Source organism: Somniosus microcephalus, chromosome 11 (assembly GCF_052327205.1).
Source record: "Somniosus microcephalus isolate GS21.2 chromosome 11, FLI_Smic_1.0, whole genome shotgun sequence".
In the NCBI taxonomy this organism is placed as follows: Eukaryota; Metazoa; Chordata; class Chondrichthyes; order Squaliformes; family Somniosidae; genus Somniosus; species Somniosus microcephalus.
This window is the reverse complement of record NC_140997.1, coordinates 158,051,403-158,066,875: the sequence shown is the minus strand read 5'-3', so window position 1 is coordinate 158,066,875 and position 15,473 is coordinate 158,051,403. Positions and strand designations below refer to the sequence as shown.

The 15,473-nt window shown below is 45.5% G+C and overlaps 1 protein-coding gene across 8 annotated transcripts in view; it reads left to right on the top strand.

The window, feature by feature from the left end:
• Window positions 1–15,473, top strand: part of LOC147110959 (acylamino-acid-releasing enzyme-like) — a 79,885-nt gene that overhangs the window by 59,102 nt on the left and 5,310 nt on the right. For 2 of the 8 annotated variants that reach the window (XM_086001379.1, XM_086001378.1), the window contains exons 15-20: window positions 525–663; window positions 1,542–1,622; window positions 6,272–6,352; window positions 8,669–8,757; window positions 10,025–10,215; window positions 14,622–14,724. In XM_086001379.1, the coding sequence (XP_085857505.1) occupies window positions 525–663; window positions 1,542–1,622; window positions 6,272–6,352; window positions 8,669–8,757; window positions 10,025–10,215; window positions 14,622–14,724 (684 nt within the window). Of the gene's footprint in view, window positions 1–524; window positions 664–1,541; window positions 1,623–6,271; window positions 6,353–8,668; window positions 8,758–10,024; window positions 10,216–13,266; window positions 13,381–14,621; window positions 14,725–15,473 lie in introns of those variants that run through there. The other 6 variants (XR_015080019.1, XR_015080020.1, XM_086001381.1 and 3 more) reach the window with 6 other exon arrangements.

The following is a 15,473-nucleotide window of genomic DNA, read 5'->3' as shown; positions in this document are numbered from 1 at the left end:
GTCACTCAACCGTAGGAGGGCCCGGCCGCACGCTGGTCGACCTCGAGGTCACTCTGTCGCTAATGAGCGGATAATGAGATGCTAATGAGCGGAATGTTGAAGGTTTTTCGGATACCGCGGGCGCGATTTTAGCCCGGCCGAAACGTAAATACGCTTAAGACCGTTTTGGAAAGGTAAGCTTTCTTTCGACGCAACGCACGCGTAGGTACGCTCTGTAACTTTCGAGCGCATAGCCCGACAGACGCACACGTGAGGATAGACAGACAGAAGGACAGACAGACAGAAGCATCGCTTTATATATATAGATGCTTTGCAAAATGTCCTACAAGGCATTGCCTAGCTTCCTTTAACTTCATGAATCTACATCAAAGGAGCAACACTGCAGAGAACTGCTTCATCCCTATTAACCACACCCTGGCCTGCTAACTCAGCACAGCACAGACCACAACCATAACCAGCCCCTTTTGACAGGACATCACAGACAATAGTTGATGAGTTTTGTAAAAGCTATTTCATTTCTATAGAAAGTGGGTTTCCTGCCGGCTGCAGGCCAAGAGCAAGGGATCACTTGGCGGGCACTAGATGAAGCCGAACCATTGCCAGGCATAGAGTGGAAAATCCTGACTTTTACACCTCCGTTCGAACAGGAGAATCCTAAATTCCGTAAGTGTCTTGGGACCATTTGCATCTGTCAGACCTTAATCCCAAGATTATTTGTATTTTTATTGATGAATCTTTTTTGATCGCTCCATTTTCAGTGTCTGCTCACAGCCTTATTTTACGAAGAGCTTTGTGACTTTTTTTTCCTGTTGCTGCATTCTAATTGCCTCCCACACCTATCCTGTTCCTGTGCGTAACTCTCTCTCAGCCATTTTTCTCCACGTAGCTCATTCCCAGATGTCTGTATCTATGGATTTAGGCTGGTATTACATGTAATCGACCAAACATAAATGGATTATTTGACTCTGGAGGGTGCCACAGACAAGCTTGACCCCATATTCTCCCAACCTTCGTACATGCACGTAACAGCAGGAGTCACTGGATAGCAAGAAGGTTCTGGAACATTCTAGTCTGTTTGGCTTAATACTACACTGAGTGTGCCATTACCTACTAGGCCATCAGGAGACAGCTGGTGCTCGGGTCATACTGTTTTTTATTATTTCATATTCTTTGTCTTGCATGCTGATGAGCTAAAGCAGTAATATCAGTGGGCAAGGGAATGAGATGTTCTCCCTCAGGCCACCATTTGCCTAGATCTTGCTTATCTGGCACAGTCGTGGTTTGCTTATGCTGGACTGTCAGGACTAGTTAATGTGCACAGTTAGAATTCAAGTCCTAATTGATTTCCCACCACCGCAAAAGGCCAGTAGTGACTTCCCATATTGCGCTGACAGTCAAATTGTTTTTCATTTGAGGAAGAGGGAGGTGTGGGGCCCCAAGAGAGACATGTTGCGTAGAAATGAGCTCAGAATTATTTTAAAACATCCGCATTATTTTGCTTTATTTTAACTGTGCTTTGTTCTTTCCTGGTTTGCTGTCAGCTGGCCTCCAGTTTGAAGGTATCTTGCTCATACCCGGACAGAAAAAGGGTGTCAAACCTCCACTTGCTGTAAGTCCCCATGGTAAGTGGAAGCACACTGCCGCACTTTACTGTGGAAAATGTGCATTTAAGGGAACAGGAGTAGAAGGTTGAATTGTGTCCTGTTAACATTTGTTTCTAGATTAATATGGGCTGTTCTTTGTGGGTTGGCAAGAAACTTCACAGAACTTTCTCTTGGGATTAGATAGGAGGAGTAGAGTCCGTAATAAGGCAGATTGTACCTGGAAGGAGCACCAGTATTATGTTCCATACTTTCTTAAGTTCTTCCTCCATTTAAATTGAGCCTGGAGATTAAAAATTGTGACAAGCAGTACATAGTTTATTAACCTTTAAATGTTGGGATGTTTAAACTAGAGGCAAGTTGATGGACTTGCCCATTAGCTGTCAGAAAAGTAAAGGGATGTCGTTAGTGAGGATTTACTTCAGAACCAAGCTTCCTCAATGTACAGAATCTTCCCAAGATTTAGGGCTTGATTTTGCCAGGCCCGAGGAGGCGGGATTGGAGGCGTGTGAGGTGATAAAATCGCAAAAAATGGCGGGCGGGCCTGAACCCGCCTCCGAGCAATTTTCCCAAATGCGCGTTTTCTGACCCCGTTTCCATCCCGTCTCCAAGAGGCGGGATAGGCCCTTAACAACCAATTAAGTGCCTCTATAATCCCATTTTGAGAGGCCTTTCTGATTTTACCACTTTTCCCACGTCCTGCACGTCTCCTCTGGAACACGCCAGTGAATCCTGGTGACCTCACAAGTGGACTGCTTACTAACAGCTGCAGCTCCACCATTAAAAAGGAGTTTTCAGCAATCATCATTTGCAGGTGGCAGAACTTTGTTGTCTCAGGTCTGGGGGAACTTTTAGCAGGCATACCCATTGTTGTGGAAGTTTGGAGCCTGACACCCATCTCCAGTATGACTTCCTAGGAAACCCCTCTCGCCACGTTGATTGAGCGCTTCCTCAACTGAGGCATATACCAGAAGCATGGGAACCATTTATTTCCTTTCCTCCTGGACATCAGATTCGGATGAAGACCAGCCGTGGCAGCAGCAGAACTATGAACAACAGCACCAGGAGTGCCAAGCTGCTGCTCACCCACCTGACGCTGCACAGGCCAGAAGGCGCCAGCGCGCGACCACATTGCTGCCTGGGATGCAAGGGACGCACTCATCTTGGCCAGATCTGCTTAGCCTGCACAATCAAACAATTTTGTCTCGCACCTTCTTACAATGGCCAAGAACCTGCGGATTCCTATCACTCTGACCACCATACTGACAATTGCAAGTCGCCTTAAGCCCTCAATGTGGAAGTCCCATTAGCGAAATGACACACGCCACAACTGCAACAGTTGCCATCAGAATTTTTTATGACAAGCAACTGATGGCTTTTCAAAATTAAACACAACATTACACTCAAGTTACTATGGTGGCCAGCCTTACCATGGCGGTAGTCATCCTTTCCAAGGAGGTTGCCATCCTTTCCGTGGTGATGCATTCATGCGCCAACGCTTCCACAAAGGCTCTGCTCATGTTAGCGATGGATTCCTCCATTCGCTCCACACTCACAGCGACCCTGGAGACAAAACTTGCCAGAGACTCCTGCACTTGTTCCTGGAGTTCCAGCGCCGCTCTCCTTCTGGATGGACCCAGAGGCACAGGGTCGACATGCAGCAGAGCCGAGCTGGGAGCGTCCTCTCCACTGCGATGAGGACTCTCCACTGCTCTCCCTGTCTCCACCATCTGCTGATGCTCACTTGTGAGCTGTGATGCACCAGGTGACAACTCTACTCTATGTCCCGAAGGTCCCACTGAGGTGTGAGTGTCTGCGCTGGTGCAGGGTGTGCTTAATTCTGCTGACGGAGCGCCCTCAGAGGTTGCAGCTTCCCCTGAGGAGTCTGGAAGCTCAGGCTCTTCCTCCTGGATAGTGGGGACGGGGGCTCTCGATGGTCTTGTGGGGGAGTAAAGGAAAGAGAGATGTGAGGTAAAGGTTGCATGCACATTGAATTGTCAATCTGTTAGAGCATCAGAATCATTATCAGTCACTCATGCAATGTCAATGAGAGAGATGCCAAACTATTCTGTCACCAGCTTGCTGTGATGCGCCCGCGTGTCCGTCCCCCACTTGGGAATCCACCTCGATCCTGGCAATTTCCAGGGATGCCTCCTCTGAGGTGGTGAGCTGGGCTACTGAGGATGGCCCTCCTCCTGTCCTCGCTCTTTCCCTCTTATTGTGGGCTCTCTTTTCCTGCAATGAGGGACACAAGTGGAGTTTGAGTGAGAATGAAGGAGTGAATGTAGAGAATCCATAGCATAGATGCTTAGAAGGAGACAAAGGGCCCTCCCTGTGTGTTGTAAGTTGTCATTGCGTCACAGTGATAGGGAGTGTGAGGGCTGCATGGTCGAATAGTTAAGTGAATGTGACCATAGAAAGAGAGGGAATGGGTAAGGGTGCAGGGATGTCAGTGTCAAGTGGTATGTGGAGGAAAGGTTGGCAAAGCAGAGTGCTGGTGAGGAGAGGCAATGGGGATGAGATTGAGGGTGATGAGAAAGTCATACTCACTTTTCCTGTGCGGAGAAGGTCATGAAACCTTTTCCTGCACTGCAGCACATAGAGATGGCATTGGCCTCCTGGGCCACTTGGAGCCACACAGCTTTAGTCTGTTGTGGTGGCTTTTTTCTCCCTGAGGAAGGGAAGAGCGCCTCCTTATTAGATCTTGCTCACTGCACCAGAGCTTGGAGGGAGGGCTCATCAAAGCGAGGTGCACACTTTTGCTTGCTGGTGGACATGGTCGGTAAATAAAGTCCTTAATACAATGTCCAAAGCATTTCCAGTCTCCAGAAGAAGCAAGGCTGCTTGCAGGCCTTAAATCCAATAGCACTGATGATGTCATCGGAGGTGACATTCAGGATGGAAAGACTAATTGGGCCAGGGGTTCCCACACGCTGGAAATCAAGTGCCCAATTAGGGGGAAATTGCACTTATTTCACACTTCACATCGGAGTCGGGGTCCTGACATGAAAACCACCTGACACACCCCAGCCCGACCCCAATGGCAAAATCGAGCCCTTGATGTCCAATGTTGTTCACCCCTGCTCATAGTGGACTCTTTCACCAATGATGTCCAAGATAGAACCCCTTGCTTATATTGCCTATTTGACCCATGGGATCACTTAGCAGAGCCATATCTATTAAATGAAGATTTTAGCTAAATATCATTTCCTTTTGAAACACCTTTTTAACTGTTGCGCTTCTGTATACCCTGGTGACCTTGCACCACTCTAATCTGTGGTTTTTACGTTATGCTCAGCTAGGTCATGTTTTATCGCTTTTTAATTTTTTTTATCCTCCTCTTGCTTCCTCTTGTTCCCTTCCTCATGAGGAGGGTCAGCTCCACAGGCATCATTGCCCTTTGATACTTTGCCTTTGTGGACATTTGTGAGCCTAGACATTGGCCCAGAAATTTGGGTCGGGGGCTTCCCGCGGGTGTAAGCCCCCGACCTGCACTTACCTTGCGCGCCGGCCGTTGAACTGTGGGCTCCCGTGGAATTCCGATCCTGGGCCTGCTCCAACTGCTGGTGCGCAGTGCTTGCGTATCCCAGGGGCGCAGTTAGTTCGATGCATCCCCTGGGATCACGTGGGCCATGGAGAGCCAATCGGAGCAGAGAATGCTTCATTCATAAGTTTGACAGGAAGGGCTGTCAAACTTATAAATACTATGAGCCCCAAAACATCACTAAATCTTCAAATAATTTTTTTTTTAAATCACATTTTTAAATAAACTAAATTACATGAAATAACTATTTTAAACAATAATTTAAATTTTTGAAAAAATAATTTTATTTTCTAAGGGCTAAAAATAAACTTACCTTCTTTAAAGTATTTAAAAATAATAAACCTGTGGAAAAAATGTTTTAATTTTAATTAATTCACCACTTACCTTGTAAAAAGCAGGCCTTGCGACTGCTTTTTACATGTGTAACTTCTGGAGACTTACCCTCCCGGGAAAACCTGCAAAATAAACTTAAGTTCGATGCGCACGCGCAGCCTCTCCTGCGCACGCGTTCGACCTCTTAACCCCTCCTTTCAGGGGAACAGAAGTGTCGGTTTCCCACGCATGCGCAGTGCATGCAGGAAACCGGCACTTCAATTGGGCCTACGGGTGAGTACCCCGTGCGTACTCACCCATGGGGACCCGAAGTTCTGGGCCAATGAGTTGGTCTTTCTACCACTGGGGCATTACAATCATTGTCAATTCCCACCCGCCCCTCCTGCGGCAGGAGAATTACAGAATTACTGTGGACTTTATAACTGCTACCATGAGATGCATTTTCTTCCATTCACTTAGTTTAGCAGAAAAGTAGACATGATATGGCTTTGTCTACTTTTACATTGCTCATTTTTAGCAATTTCTTTGGTAGGATTTTGACAGTTAAAATGTTGGCGAATTGCTCAGCCATTGATCAGGACTGGAGAAGAAGTTGTTTACATTTGCATAGCATGTTATCGTATCTCCAAGTGCTTCACACAATTAACTATTTGGAGTGCAGTGGAGTGTAGACAAATCAAAAGGAGGAATGGAAAGGAGCTGCAGCTTTATTATCATGTGTCAGTAGCCCACTCAGCCATGTTAATGTACATCTTGATGCCATCTCTCTCACACTCTGTGCTTCATTCCGCAGGGGGACCCAACTCAGTCTTTGTTGCTAGTTGGATGTTGCTGCCTGTTGCTCTTTGTAGGCTGGGATATACAGTGTTGCTCGGTTAGTACCAGATTTTATAATTCTATTTTTGACAATTTTCTCCCCTACGTCACTCCTGAAGACATTGATTCCATTTTGGGTGCGATCCTGTGTTAATCAATCATTCTACAGTACCTTACCCAAAATGGCATTTGACCGTGGGGGCCGCACAGCTGAATCCAATCTTGTCCTCACTTGGCAACCACACAAAGAGATCAGTGAGTAACAGTCAAGAGTGGGAAACCTGGTTCATTTTTCCTTTTCTGCTTCCAGGGCCCTGTAGCTGGGGGTTATCTTTGCTCTCCAGGATGACCCTGGAGTAGTGGATGGTTTTGGCAGAGGAGTGTGAGGCCTGGTAATGCTTGATATGGTCCAGCCAGATCTAATGATGGATGGCTAAACCAGTTGTTCTTCAGATAGTCCCAAGTCTGCATCCGTGGGAGTTGAGGGAGCAAAGATGGCCCTACTAAGGGTGGGAGAGGGTAAAGGTTTTTCTGGGTCAAGCACATCAACGGTGGAGATGAGGGGATGGTTCAGCATATCAATGGCTACAGTAGTATCATGGTGAATGGAAGGCCAAATATTTGGTATTTGGGAGTTTGAAAGTGTAGTTGTAAGTGACTTGGGAAAGTGTTTTCGGGGATGGATGCAGAAGGAAATGTGGTTAGAAGGAGGTAGGGGGATGTAGATGGTGAGGAAGTGATTGGAGATGGCCCTGCCTCTGATCAAGACCATGGAAGTAGCGAGGCCGTGGGAGATGGCAAGGTCGAGGAGGTGGCAGTGAATATGGGTAGAGGAGTTTAGGGAGGACGAGGAGGGCAATGAATTTGGGGGAAAGAGGACGAGGTACACTGAGATAAAGATCAAAATCACCAAGGATGAGGAGTCGCTCAGTGCCAAGGCTGAGGAAGGAAACTTTGGAGGGTATCTTGGTGGGGCTGTAGGAGTGGTAGATATCTACCCTAGGACCATAGGTTGGACAACTCTGCTCTGTGTTTTGCGTTGATATTGGTGCGGTTGCCCAGCACTGACATTCCTCTCGCCTTAATGAGCACAAACTCATAATAGAAACATAGAAGATAGGAGCAGGAGTAGGCCATTCGACCCCTCGAGCCTGCTCCGCCATTCAATGCGATCATGGCTGATCATCCAAGTTCAGTACCCGGTCCCTGCTTTCTCCCCATACCCCTTGATCCCTTTAGCCTTAAGAAATATATCCAACTCCTTCTTGAATATATTTAATGAATTGGCCTTTACTGCCTTCTGTGGTAGAGAATTCCACAGGTTCACCACTCTGGATGAAGAAATTCCTCCTCATTTCTGTTCTAAAAGGCCTACCCCTTATCCTTAGACTGTGACCCCTGGTTCTGGATTCCCCGACCATCGGGAACATCCTCCCTGCATCTAGTCTATCCAGTCCTGCCAGAATTTTATAAGTTTCAATGAGATCCCCTCTCATTCTTCTAAACTCCAGTGAGTACAAGCCCAATCGACCCAATCTCTCCTCATACGTCATTCCTGCCATCCCAGGTATCAGCCTGGTGAATCTTCGCTGAACTCCTTCCATGGCAAGAATATCCTTCCTCAGATAAGGCGACCAAAACTGCACACAATACTCAAGATGTGGTCTCACCAAGGCCCTGTACAACTGCAGCAAGACATCCTTGTTCTTTTACTCAAACCTTCTCGCTATGAAGGCCAACATACCATTTGCCTTCTTAACTGCCTGCTGCACCTGCATGCTTACCTTCAGCGACTGGTGCACAAGGACACCCAGGTCTTGTTGCACTTCCCCTTCTCCCAATCTATTGCCATTCAGATAATAATCTGCCTTCCTGTTTTTGACACCAAAGTGGATAACCTCGCATTTATCCACGTTATATTGCATCTGCCATGCTTCTGCCCAATCACCCAGCTGTCCAAATCATCCTGTAGTTTCTCGGCATCCTCCTCACAGCACACACGCCCACCCAGCTTTGTGTCGTCTGCAAATTTGGAGATATTACATCTAGTTCCCTTGTCTAGATCATTAATATATATTGTGAATAGCTGGGGTCCAAGGACCGATCCCTGCGGTACCCCACTAGTCACTGCCTGCCACTCAGAAAAAGACCCGTTTATATAACCTTTTCCAAGTTATTTCTGACTTCAATTAAACTACTATTATAGGCGATCCTTATTGCACGTCATTCTGATGGACTGTCCAGCTTAGGGAAGTAAATTACTAGCCTGGCCTTGTTGTGGACCCTTGTAAAATCTTAAATCATTAGCCCAGCTTCATTTTACTGCACTACCATGAAGCCCGATTCTGATGGGATTGTTTTCTGTATATTGCAGTGAACTACAGAGGATCTAGTGGCTTTGGACAAGACAGTATTCGCTCACTGCCCGGTAACATAGGAAGCCAAGATGTGAAGGATGTACAGGTAATGAGTTATGCAAGCAGAATAGATGGCACAGTATAACACTGCAGAAGAGTTTCAGCAGCAGCCAACAGTAACCATGTTTGCTTTAGGAATGGTGGCCCAATGATAAATTGCTGTGTACAAGTACTAAAAGGAGAAATCACAACATTCTATTTATTATTTCAGTGAGTGAAGATGACCCAATATTAAAATGAGGACACAAACATTCATGGGTTGCTGTACAGCATTTTTATTCAACTTGAACAATGCAAACTGTTAAATTATAGCTCCTTTATCATTATTTAACAGTTAAACAGAAGCATTACTAAAGTACTCCCCTTCTGCCCCAAATAGTTTGTAGGCTTGTCTACTACCCATGAGGAGAAGTTGCAAGCTTCGTTCACTTGCTGACCGCCTGCTTGGAGACCTCTCATGCCAGGTCTTCGAGCTGGAAGGAAAGCACGGAGCCAAGGCACACAGTGAGCTTGTCTACCAGTGGCTGTTATTGTAGGAGGACACATCAGCATTCTTCGGAGAGTGCAGTACCTGACAGCACAACCTTTCCTATTCAACCATATGAGTGGATACTTGATAATAAAAGAAAGACTTGCATTTATATAGCGCCTTTCACATAATGAAGTTGTTCTCTCTCCCCACAGGCATTCCCTTTAATAGACTGGTTCCAAGAGTTCTAGTTGTTGACGGTATAGCTGTTTGCAATAGGATGAGATTTTATTTGCATAGGGTATAGGAGGGGCGTGGATATAGATTCCAAATTCATTTCAGAGTGCTGCAGCACAAGCAGTAGGTTTTATTCTGGTGGTACAGTCACATTAAATGTAATAGTTAATTAGGATTTCATTCTGGGGTGTTTCCATGCCCCAGTGTGCCAGGAAGAAATTGCGGGAAAAAGTGTCTGGGTACAGAGCAGTCACTGCTCCTGGTGACTTAAAAATTAGTCACAGAATTGCTGCCCTGTTGTCTTCAGCCCTCAACCTGTGTGTGTTTATTTAAGAATTGATGGAGTTATTGGAATAGCCGAGGCTCGAGTGCTGGAGACTGTTCCTTGGAATTCCATCTGTGCCACTTCCTATGCCACATTAGATCTGCATTCACCTGTTTCTGCCTACTCCATAGTGGTTAAAACTAGAAATCTTGCATGTATAAAAGGGAGCATCAAAGCATGGCATTATATTACCATCATTATAGTGAGGGGCCAGTTAGTGAATTCTCCTAGCACAGTGTCTGTTTTTGTACTGCTGTTCCAAAAGCTTCACTCTTGTTTCAGTATGCTGTCGAAAGTGTGCTAAAGGAAGGGTGTGTGGATTCTGAGAAGGTATTGCTGATTGGTGGCTCACATGGAGGCTTTATTGGCTGTCACCTGATTGGCCAATATCCTGGTTTCTACAAGGCCTTTGCCACAAGGAATCCTGTCATTAATCTGGCTTCCAAGCTGGGGACAACAGACATTCCTGACCAGTGAGTGCAGACCTTTCCTTCCTGGATTCAATATGCTTTTAAATAATATACTTTATATTTTGTTGCCAGGGGTATATGCCTGTGTAAAGAGTGCATCCATCGGTAGATTCTTGCTCTAGTGACAAATGAAATTCTGGTGCCTCACTGGTTTAACATGCTGTCTTTCACCTCTGGGACCTGGATTTTATTCCAGCTCAATGTGGTGTGGTGAAAGTCTCTTCCCTCTGTTGGTTTCAAGGGCCCTCTGCTGTGAATTGAGCTTGGACAAGGTATAACACAGTTTGAAATAAAAACAGAAAATGCTGGAACTACTCAGCAGGTCAGGCAGCATCTGTGGAGAGAGAAACAAGAGTTAACATTTCAGGTCGATGACCCTTCGTCAGAACTGGAAAAAGCTAGAGATGTAACAGATTTTTAAACAAGTGTAGGGGCGGGGGGAGGGGAGGAAAGAACAAAAGGGAAGGTCTGTGATAGGATGGAAGGCAGGAGAGATTAAAAGACAAAAGGGATGATGGTGCAAGGCAAAAGGAGATGGTAATGGGACAAGTTAAGAAACAAAAGATCAGTCTAGATGAAGTGTAAATGGGAATGGCAGAATCATCAACAGCCGCCATGTGGAAAAAAAATAGGGGCAGAGGCTATGATCTGAAATTGTTGAACTCGATGTTGAGTCCAGAAGGCTGTAATGTGCCTAATCGAAAGATGAAGTGCTGTTCCTCAAGCTTACGTTGAGCTTCATTGGGACAGTGTAATAAGCCGAGGATGGAGAGGTCAGTGTGGGAGTGGAACAGAGAATTAAAATGACAGGCGACTGAAAGCTCGGACTGAACGAAGATGTTCTGCAAAGCGATCACCCAATCTGCGTTTGGTCTCCCCAATATAGAGGAGACCGCATCGTGAGCAGCGAGTACAGTATACTAAATTGCAGGAAGTACAAGTAAATCGCTTTTTCACCTGGAAGGAGTGTTTGGGACCCTGGACAGTGGGAAGGGAGGAGGTAAAAGGGCAGGTGTTGCATCTCCTGCGCTTACACAGGAAGGGGACGGGATGTTGGAGGTGATTGAGGAATGGATCAGGGTGTTATGGAGGGAGCGGTACCTTCAGAATGCTGAAAGGGGAGGGGAGGGGAAGATGTGTTTGGTGGTGGGATTACACTGGAGGTGGTGGAAATGGCGGAGGGTGATCCGTTGAATGTGGAGGCTGGTGGGGTGAAAGGTGAGGACAAGAGGAACCCTATCATGGTTCTGGGAGGGAGGGGAATGGGTGAGAGCAGAAGTGTGGGAAATAGAACGGACATGGTCGAGGGCCATGTCAAACATGGTAGAGGGGAATCCTTGGTTGAGGAAAAAGGAAGACATATCGGAAGCACTAGTATGGAAGGTGGCATCGTCAGAGCAGATGCGACCGAGATGGAGAAACTGAGAATGGAATAGAGTCTTTACAGGATGATAGCAAAATACTGCAGATGTTGGAAATCCGAAATAACAACAGAAAATGCTGGAAAAACTCAACAGGTCAGGCAACATCCGTGGAGAGAAATTTGAGTTGACGTTTTGGGTCGAACCCTTCTTCAAAACTGGAAAGAAAAGAAAATAGATCGAAGGCAGGGCTGCGATCGGACAAAAGAAGTAAAAGAGACAATAAAAGGTATTTGAAGCTAGACGAGATGGTAATAGGCTGAGATTAGGTGTGAAGTGTACTGGCAGGGCAAGAGATAGCTGCCAGGTGTGAGAGAGAAACAAATGGAAAGGAGGGGGGGAAAAGGAGTGGAAAAATTACAAGAAAAAATGAAACGTCAACTCAAATTTCTCTCCACGGATGTTGCCTGACCTGCTGAGTTTTTCCAGCATTTTCTGTTGTTATTTTAGAGTCTTTACAGGAAGTGGGGTGGGAGGAAGTGTAGTCCAGGTAGCTGTGGGAGTCCGTGAGCTTATAGTGAATGTTTGTCAATAGCCTATCCCCAGAAATGGAGACCAAGAAGTCGAGGAAGGGAAGAGTCAGAGATGGACCATGTGAAGGTGAGGGAAGGGTGCAAATTGGAAGCAAAGTGAATGAAATTTTCTAGTTCAGGGCGAGAGCAGGAACGGCATCGGTACAGTCATCAATGTACCGGAAAAAGAGGTGAGGGAGGGGACATGAGTAGGACTGGAACAAAGAATGTTCCACATATCCCATGAAAAAGCAGGCAAAGCTAGGACCCATGCGGGTTCCCATAGCAACACATTTAATTTGGAGGAAGTGAATGGAGTTAAAGGAGAAGTTGTTCAATGTGAGAACAAGTTCAGCCAGGCGGCGGAGGGTGGTGGATGGGGACTAGTTGGACTTCTGTTCAAGCAAGAAGCGGAGCGCCCTCAGGACGTCCTGGTGGGGGATCGAGGTGTAGAGAGATTGGACGTCCATAATGAAAAGGAGGCGGTTGGGGCCAGGAAACTGTTAAAGTGGCGGAGGGCGTCGGAAGAGTCGCAGTTGCTTTTGTACAACACAGTTTGGATAGTTGTGGACACACAGCATTAAATTGCACTAACCTTGCACTAAATTGACAATCTGACTCGGAGACCATAAGGATGGCTGGTGCAGTCAGGGATACTGTTTTCATTCTCAAGCTAAGGCACATTGGGGTAGTGCAGAGGGAGCTGGCTGCACCTGACCTGACCTGGAACTGCTTAATGTTAACACTATCACTATGTGCCTAAAATGGAAAAATCTCTAACTTTAAAGAGCACAGAAAATTATCCTTTTTTTGTCCGAAGTTGCTAGAACTTGTATGAACCTATCACCAGTAAATTGTAGCTAAAGCATTTCCCCACCTATTGATTTGTTGTAATATTTATAACTATACCACAACCTACATTGCTCAGACCATAAGCTATGATTTTCACTGAAGTATTTTCAGAATGCATTGTATTCTTTGACGTTATGATGCCACCGTGTGTTGTATCACCTGCATCTATGGTAAGTAGGTTTGGTTGTTTAAATGTTTTGTAGCCCTTTGAGTGTGTAATCAATTTCTCTTTTATCTATGCTCATCCAATCACATGTCCATGCACCAAGAGAAAAGCACAAATTTAAAAAGAAAGTTCTGTCTTCACATAGACATTGATGCACTTGAGGGGATCCAATGAAGAGTGACGAAGATGAACTTGAGGTTCTAAGTTGCAAGAAAAGGTTTGCACAGCTGAACTTTTCATTAAGAGAATTGGACATGGAGAGACATGATGCTGGCCTTCAAATTTGAAACTTACGCACACACACGTCAAGGAGTATTTCTGCAGGATATTCTCATCATATGGCAGATTTTATGTGGCCTTCTCTCTTTCTCTCTCTCTCCCCCTCCTTTAGGGACAGGGACCATTACATTATGAACATTACTACATTCGCTTAGACATGATTACCCAATGGTCGCACCTGATGTGAGACTTGTGTGTTATTTGATCCTGAACACCCAATGGATAAATATTGTCTACAGTATCCCTGAAGTGTATCCTCTATTTCCAGGGTTCTTCTGTGGTTGACTTTTATTATCGTGCATTCGGAGACCGATCACTGGGAGTTTACTTAGTTTTGTTTCATTAAAGCCTTTTACAGCTTAGAAATCTTCAAGTGAGACCAAATATTGCCCCATAAAACCCTTGTTTGACTTCTAAACGGATCCCCCCAACTGTCAGCAATGGTACAGAGCAGGCATACCACAAAGGAAATACCAAGCTCTAAGCACAGCTGCAGCTTTGTAATAGTTGGATATAGGACTCCATGGAGAGGGGGTCTGTAATCACAATTAGTACAATAACTTGAATATGCTTGGGGTAAGTGTTCAATATCTAACAATTTCACCAACACCACTCTTTTTAGTTGAGTGCATTTCTATTGTTTTTGTGAATGCTGTACAACGGTGCAAGGAGTCGCTTTCTAATACTGTTCCTGTATTTTTAAAAAATGGACGGATACATTTTTCTCAAAACATATTTGTGTCAGTTCAATAACTTTGGGGAATTGGGAGTCCTGTCTATGTAAAGAGCTTCTATGCAAGTTGCACAATGGTACTGTGCATTGCAACAGTGTTGCTCCATGCCATAGTGGGAAGATATCAACTTAGTTCCCAATCTGAGCTATGTTGGGTTAGAAAGATGCTTGGCGGAGGCTGCCATGTCTCATTGGCGGAGGGAGGGCAAATTGAAAGGAGATGTCCTGCCTGGCTGGCATCTAGTACCCCTGGGGCAAATAAGACATTACAGAGGTTTGGGCTAATAGGTGTATAATCTCAGCAACAGAGACAAGGTTTCAGGCCTGCCTTGACTTAAAGTACAGGCAGGCCTTGGCTTAAAATACATGGAATAATAAATTGCCAAAAAAATGGAAATTCCAATTAAAGTCGAGTGTTGTGATTTTTACTGTGCTTTCCCCAACAGTACCATGGTGCAGGCTGGCTTTGATTTTGCCCCAGACCAGTTGCCCACTCCCTCTGTGCTGACAGCACTTCTGAGCAAATCACCCATCACACACGTTTCTCGGGTAAGTAGTAAACTGTAATACTTGCTCCACCTAAAACAAGAGATTCTTCCACAGAATTTGGTGCAAGGCTTATCTAAACTGAGGACAGCATGTGTTTTAGTCAGAGTGACATTGTGGTGCCGAATATTATGCGCACAGCCTCACTGGTCTAGAGTCATAGTTGTATCCCAACCCCCCCCCCCAGTTCTTAACACAGTGAGGTACTGATCATAAATGGGCCGTCCAGGGAAAACAACCCAGACAAACAGACAGGCATGTCCTGAGGGAGAAAAGAGAGAGTGCAAGACACCCATGTCACTCTTTCACATCTACGGGAGCAAGATTAGCAAGACCCTGCAAGCAGGCTGCTGGTGTTAGCTGTCGGAATAGTGCTAAAGCAGAGAATGGAGAAAAGTAACTTCATCAGTAAACCGGAAGGATGTTATTTTCTAAAATAACATAAATATTGCCACAAAGAGAAAATGACGTGGTAGAAATGTCAGCTTTAAGTGTGTGTGCGTGTCAGTTGATGTGAATGCTGTTTCAATTAAATGGAAAGCTAACTGTATCTGTAAGCATCTATCCGTGATGGGACAGGTGGAACTCTGGGTAAATACCTAACCGAGGTGGTACTTATTTGACTTTTCATACATACAGACCAATGGAGCCTTTACAGTGTGTGCAGTAGGAGGTTGATTTGAGGCCATTACATGTGTGAATGATGCAGCATATCCCACACACAAAAGCCCAGAGATTGGAAACCTTCACTA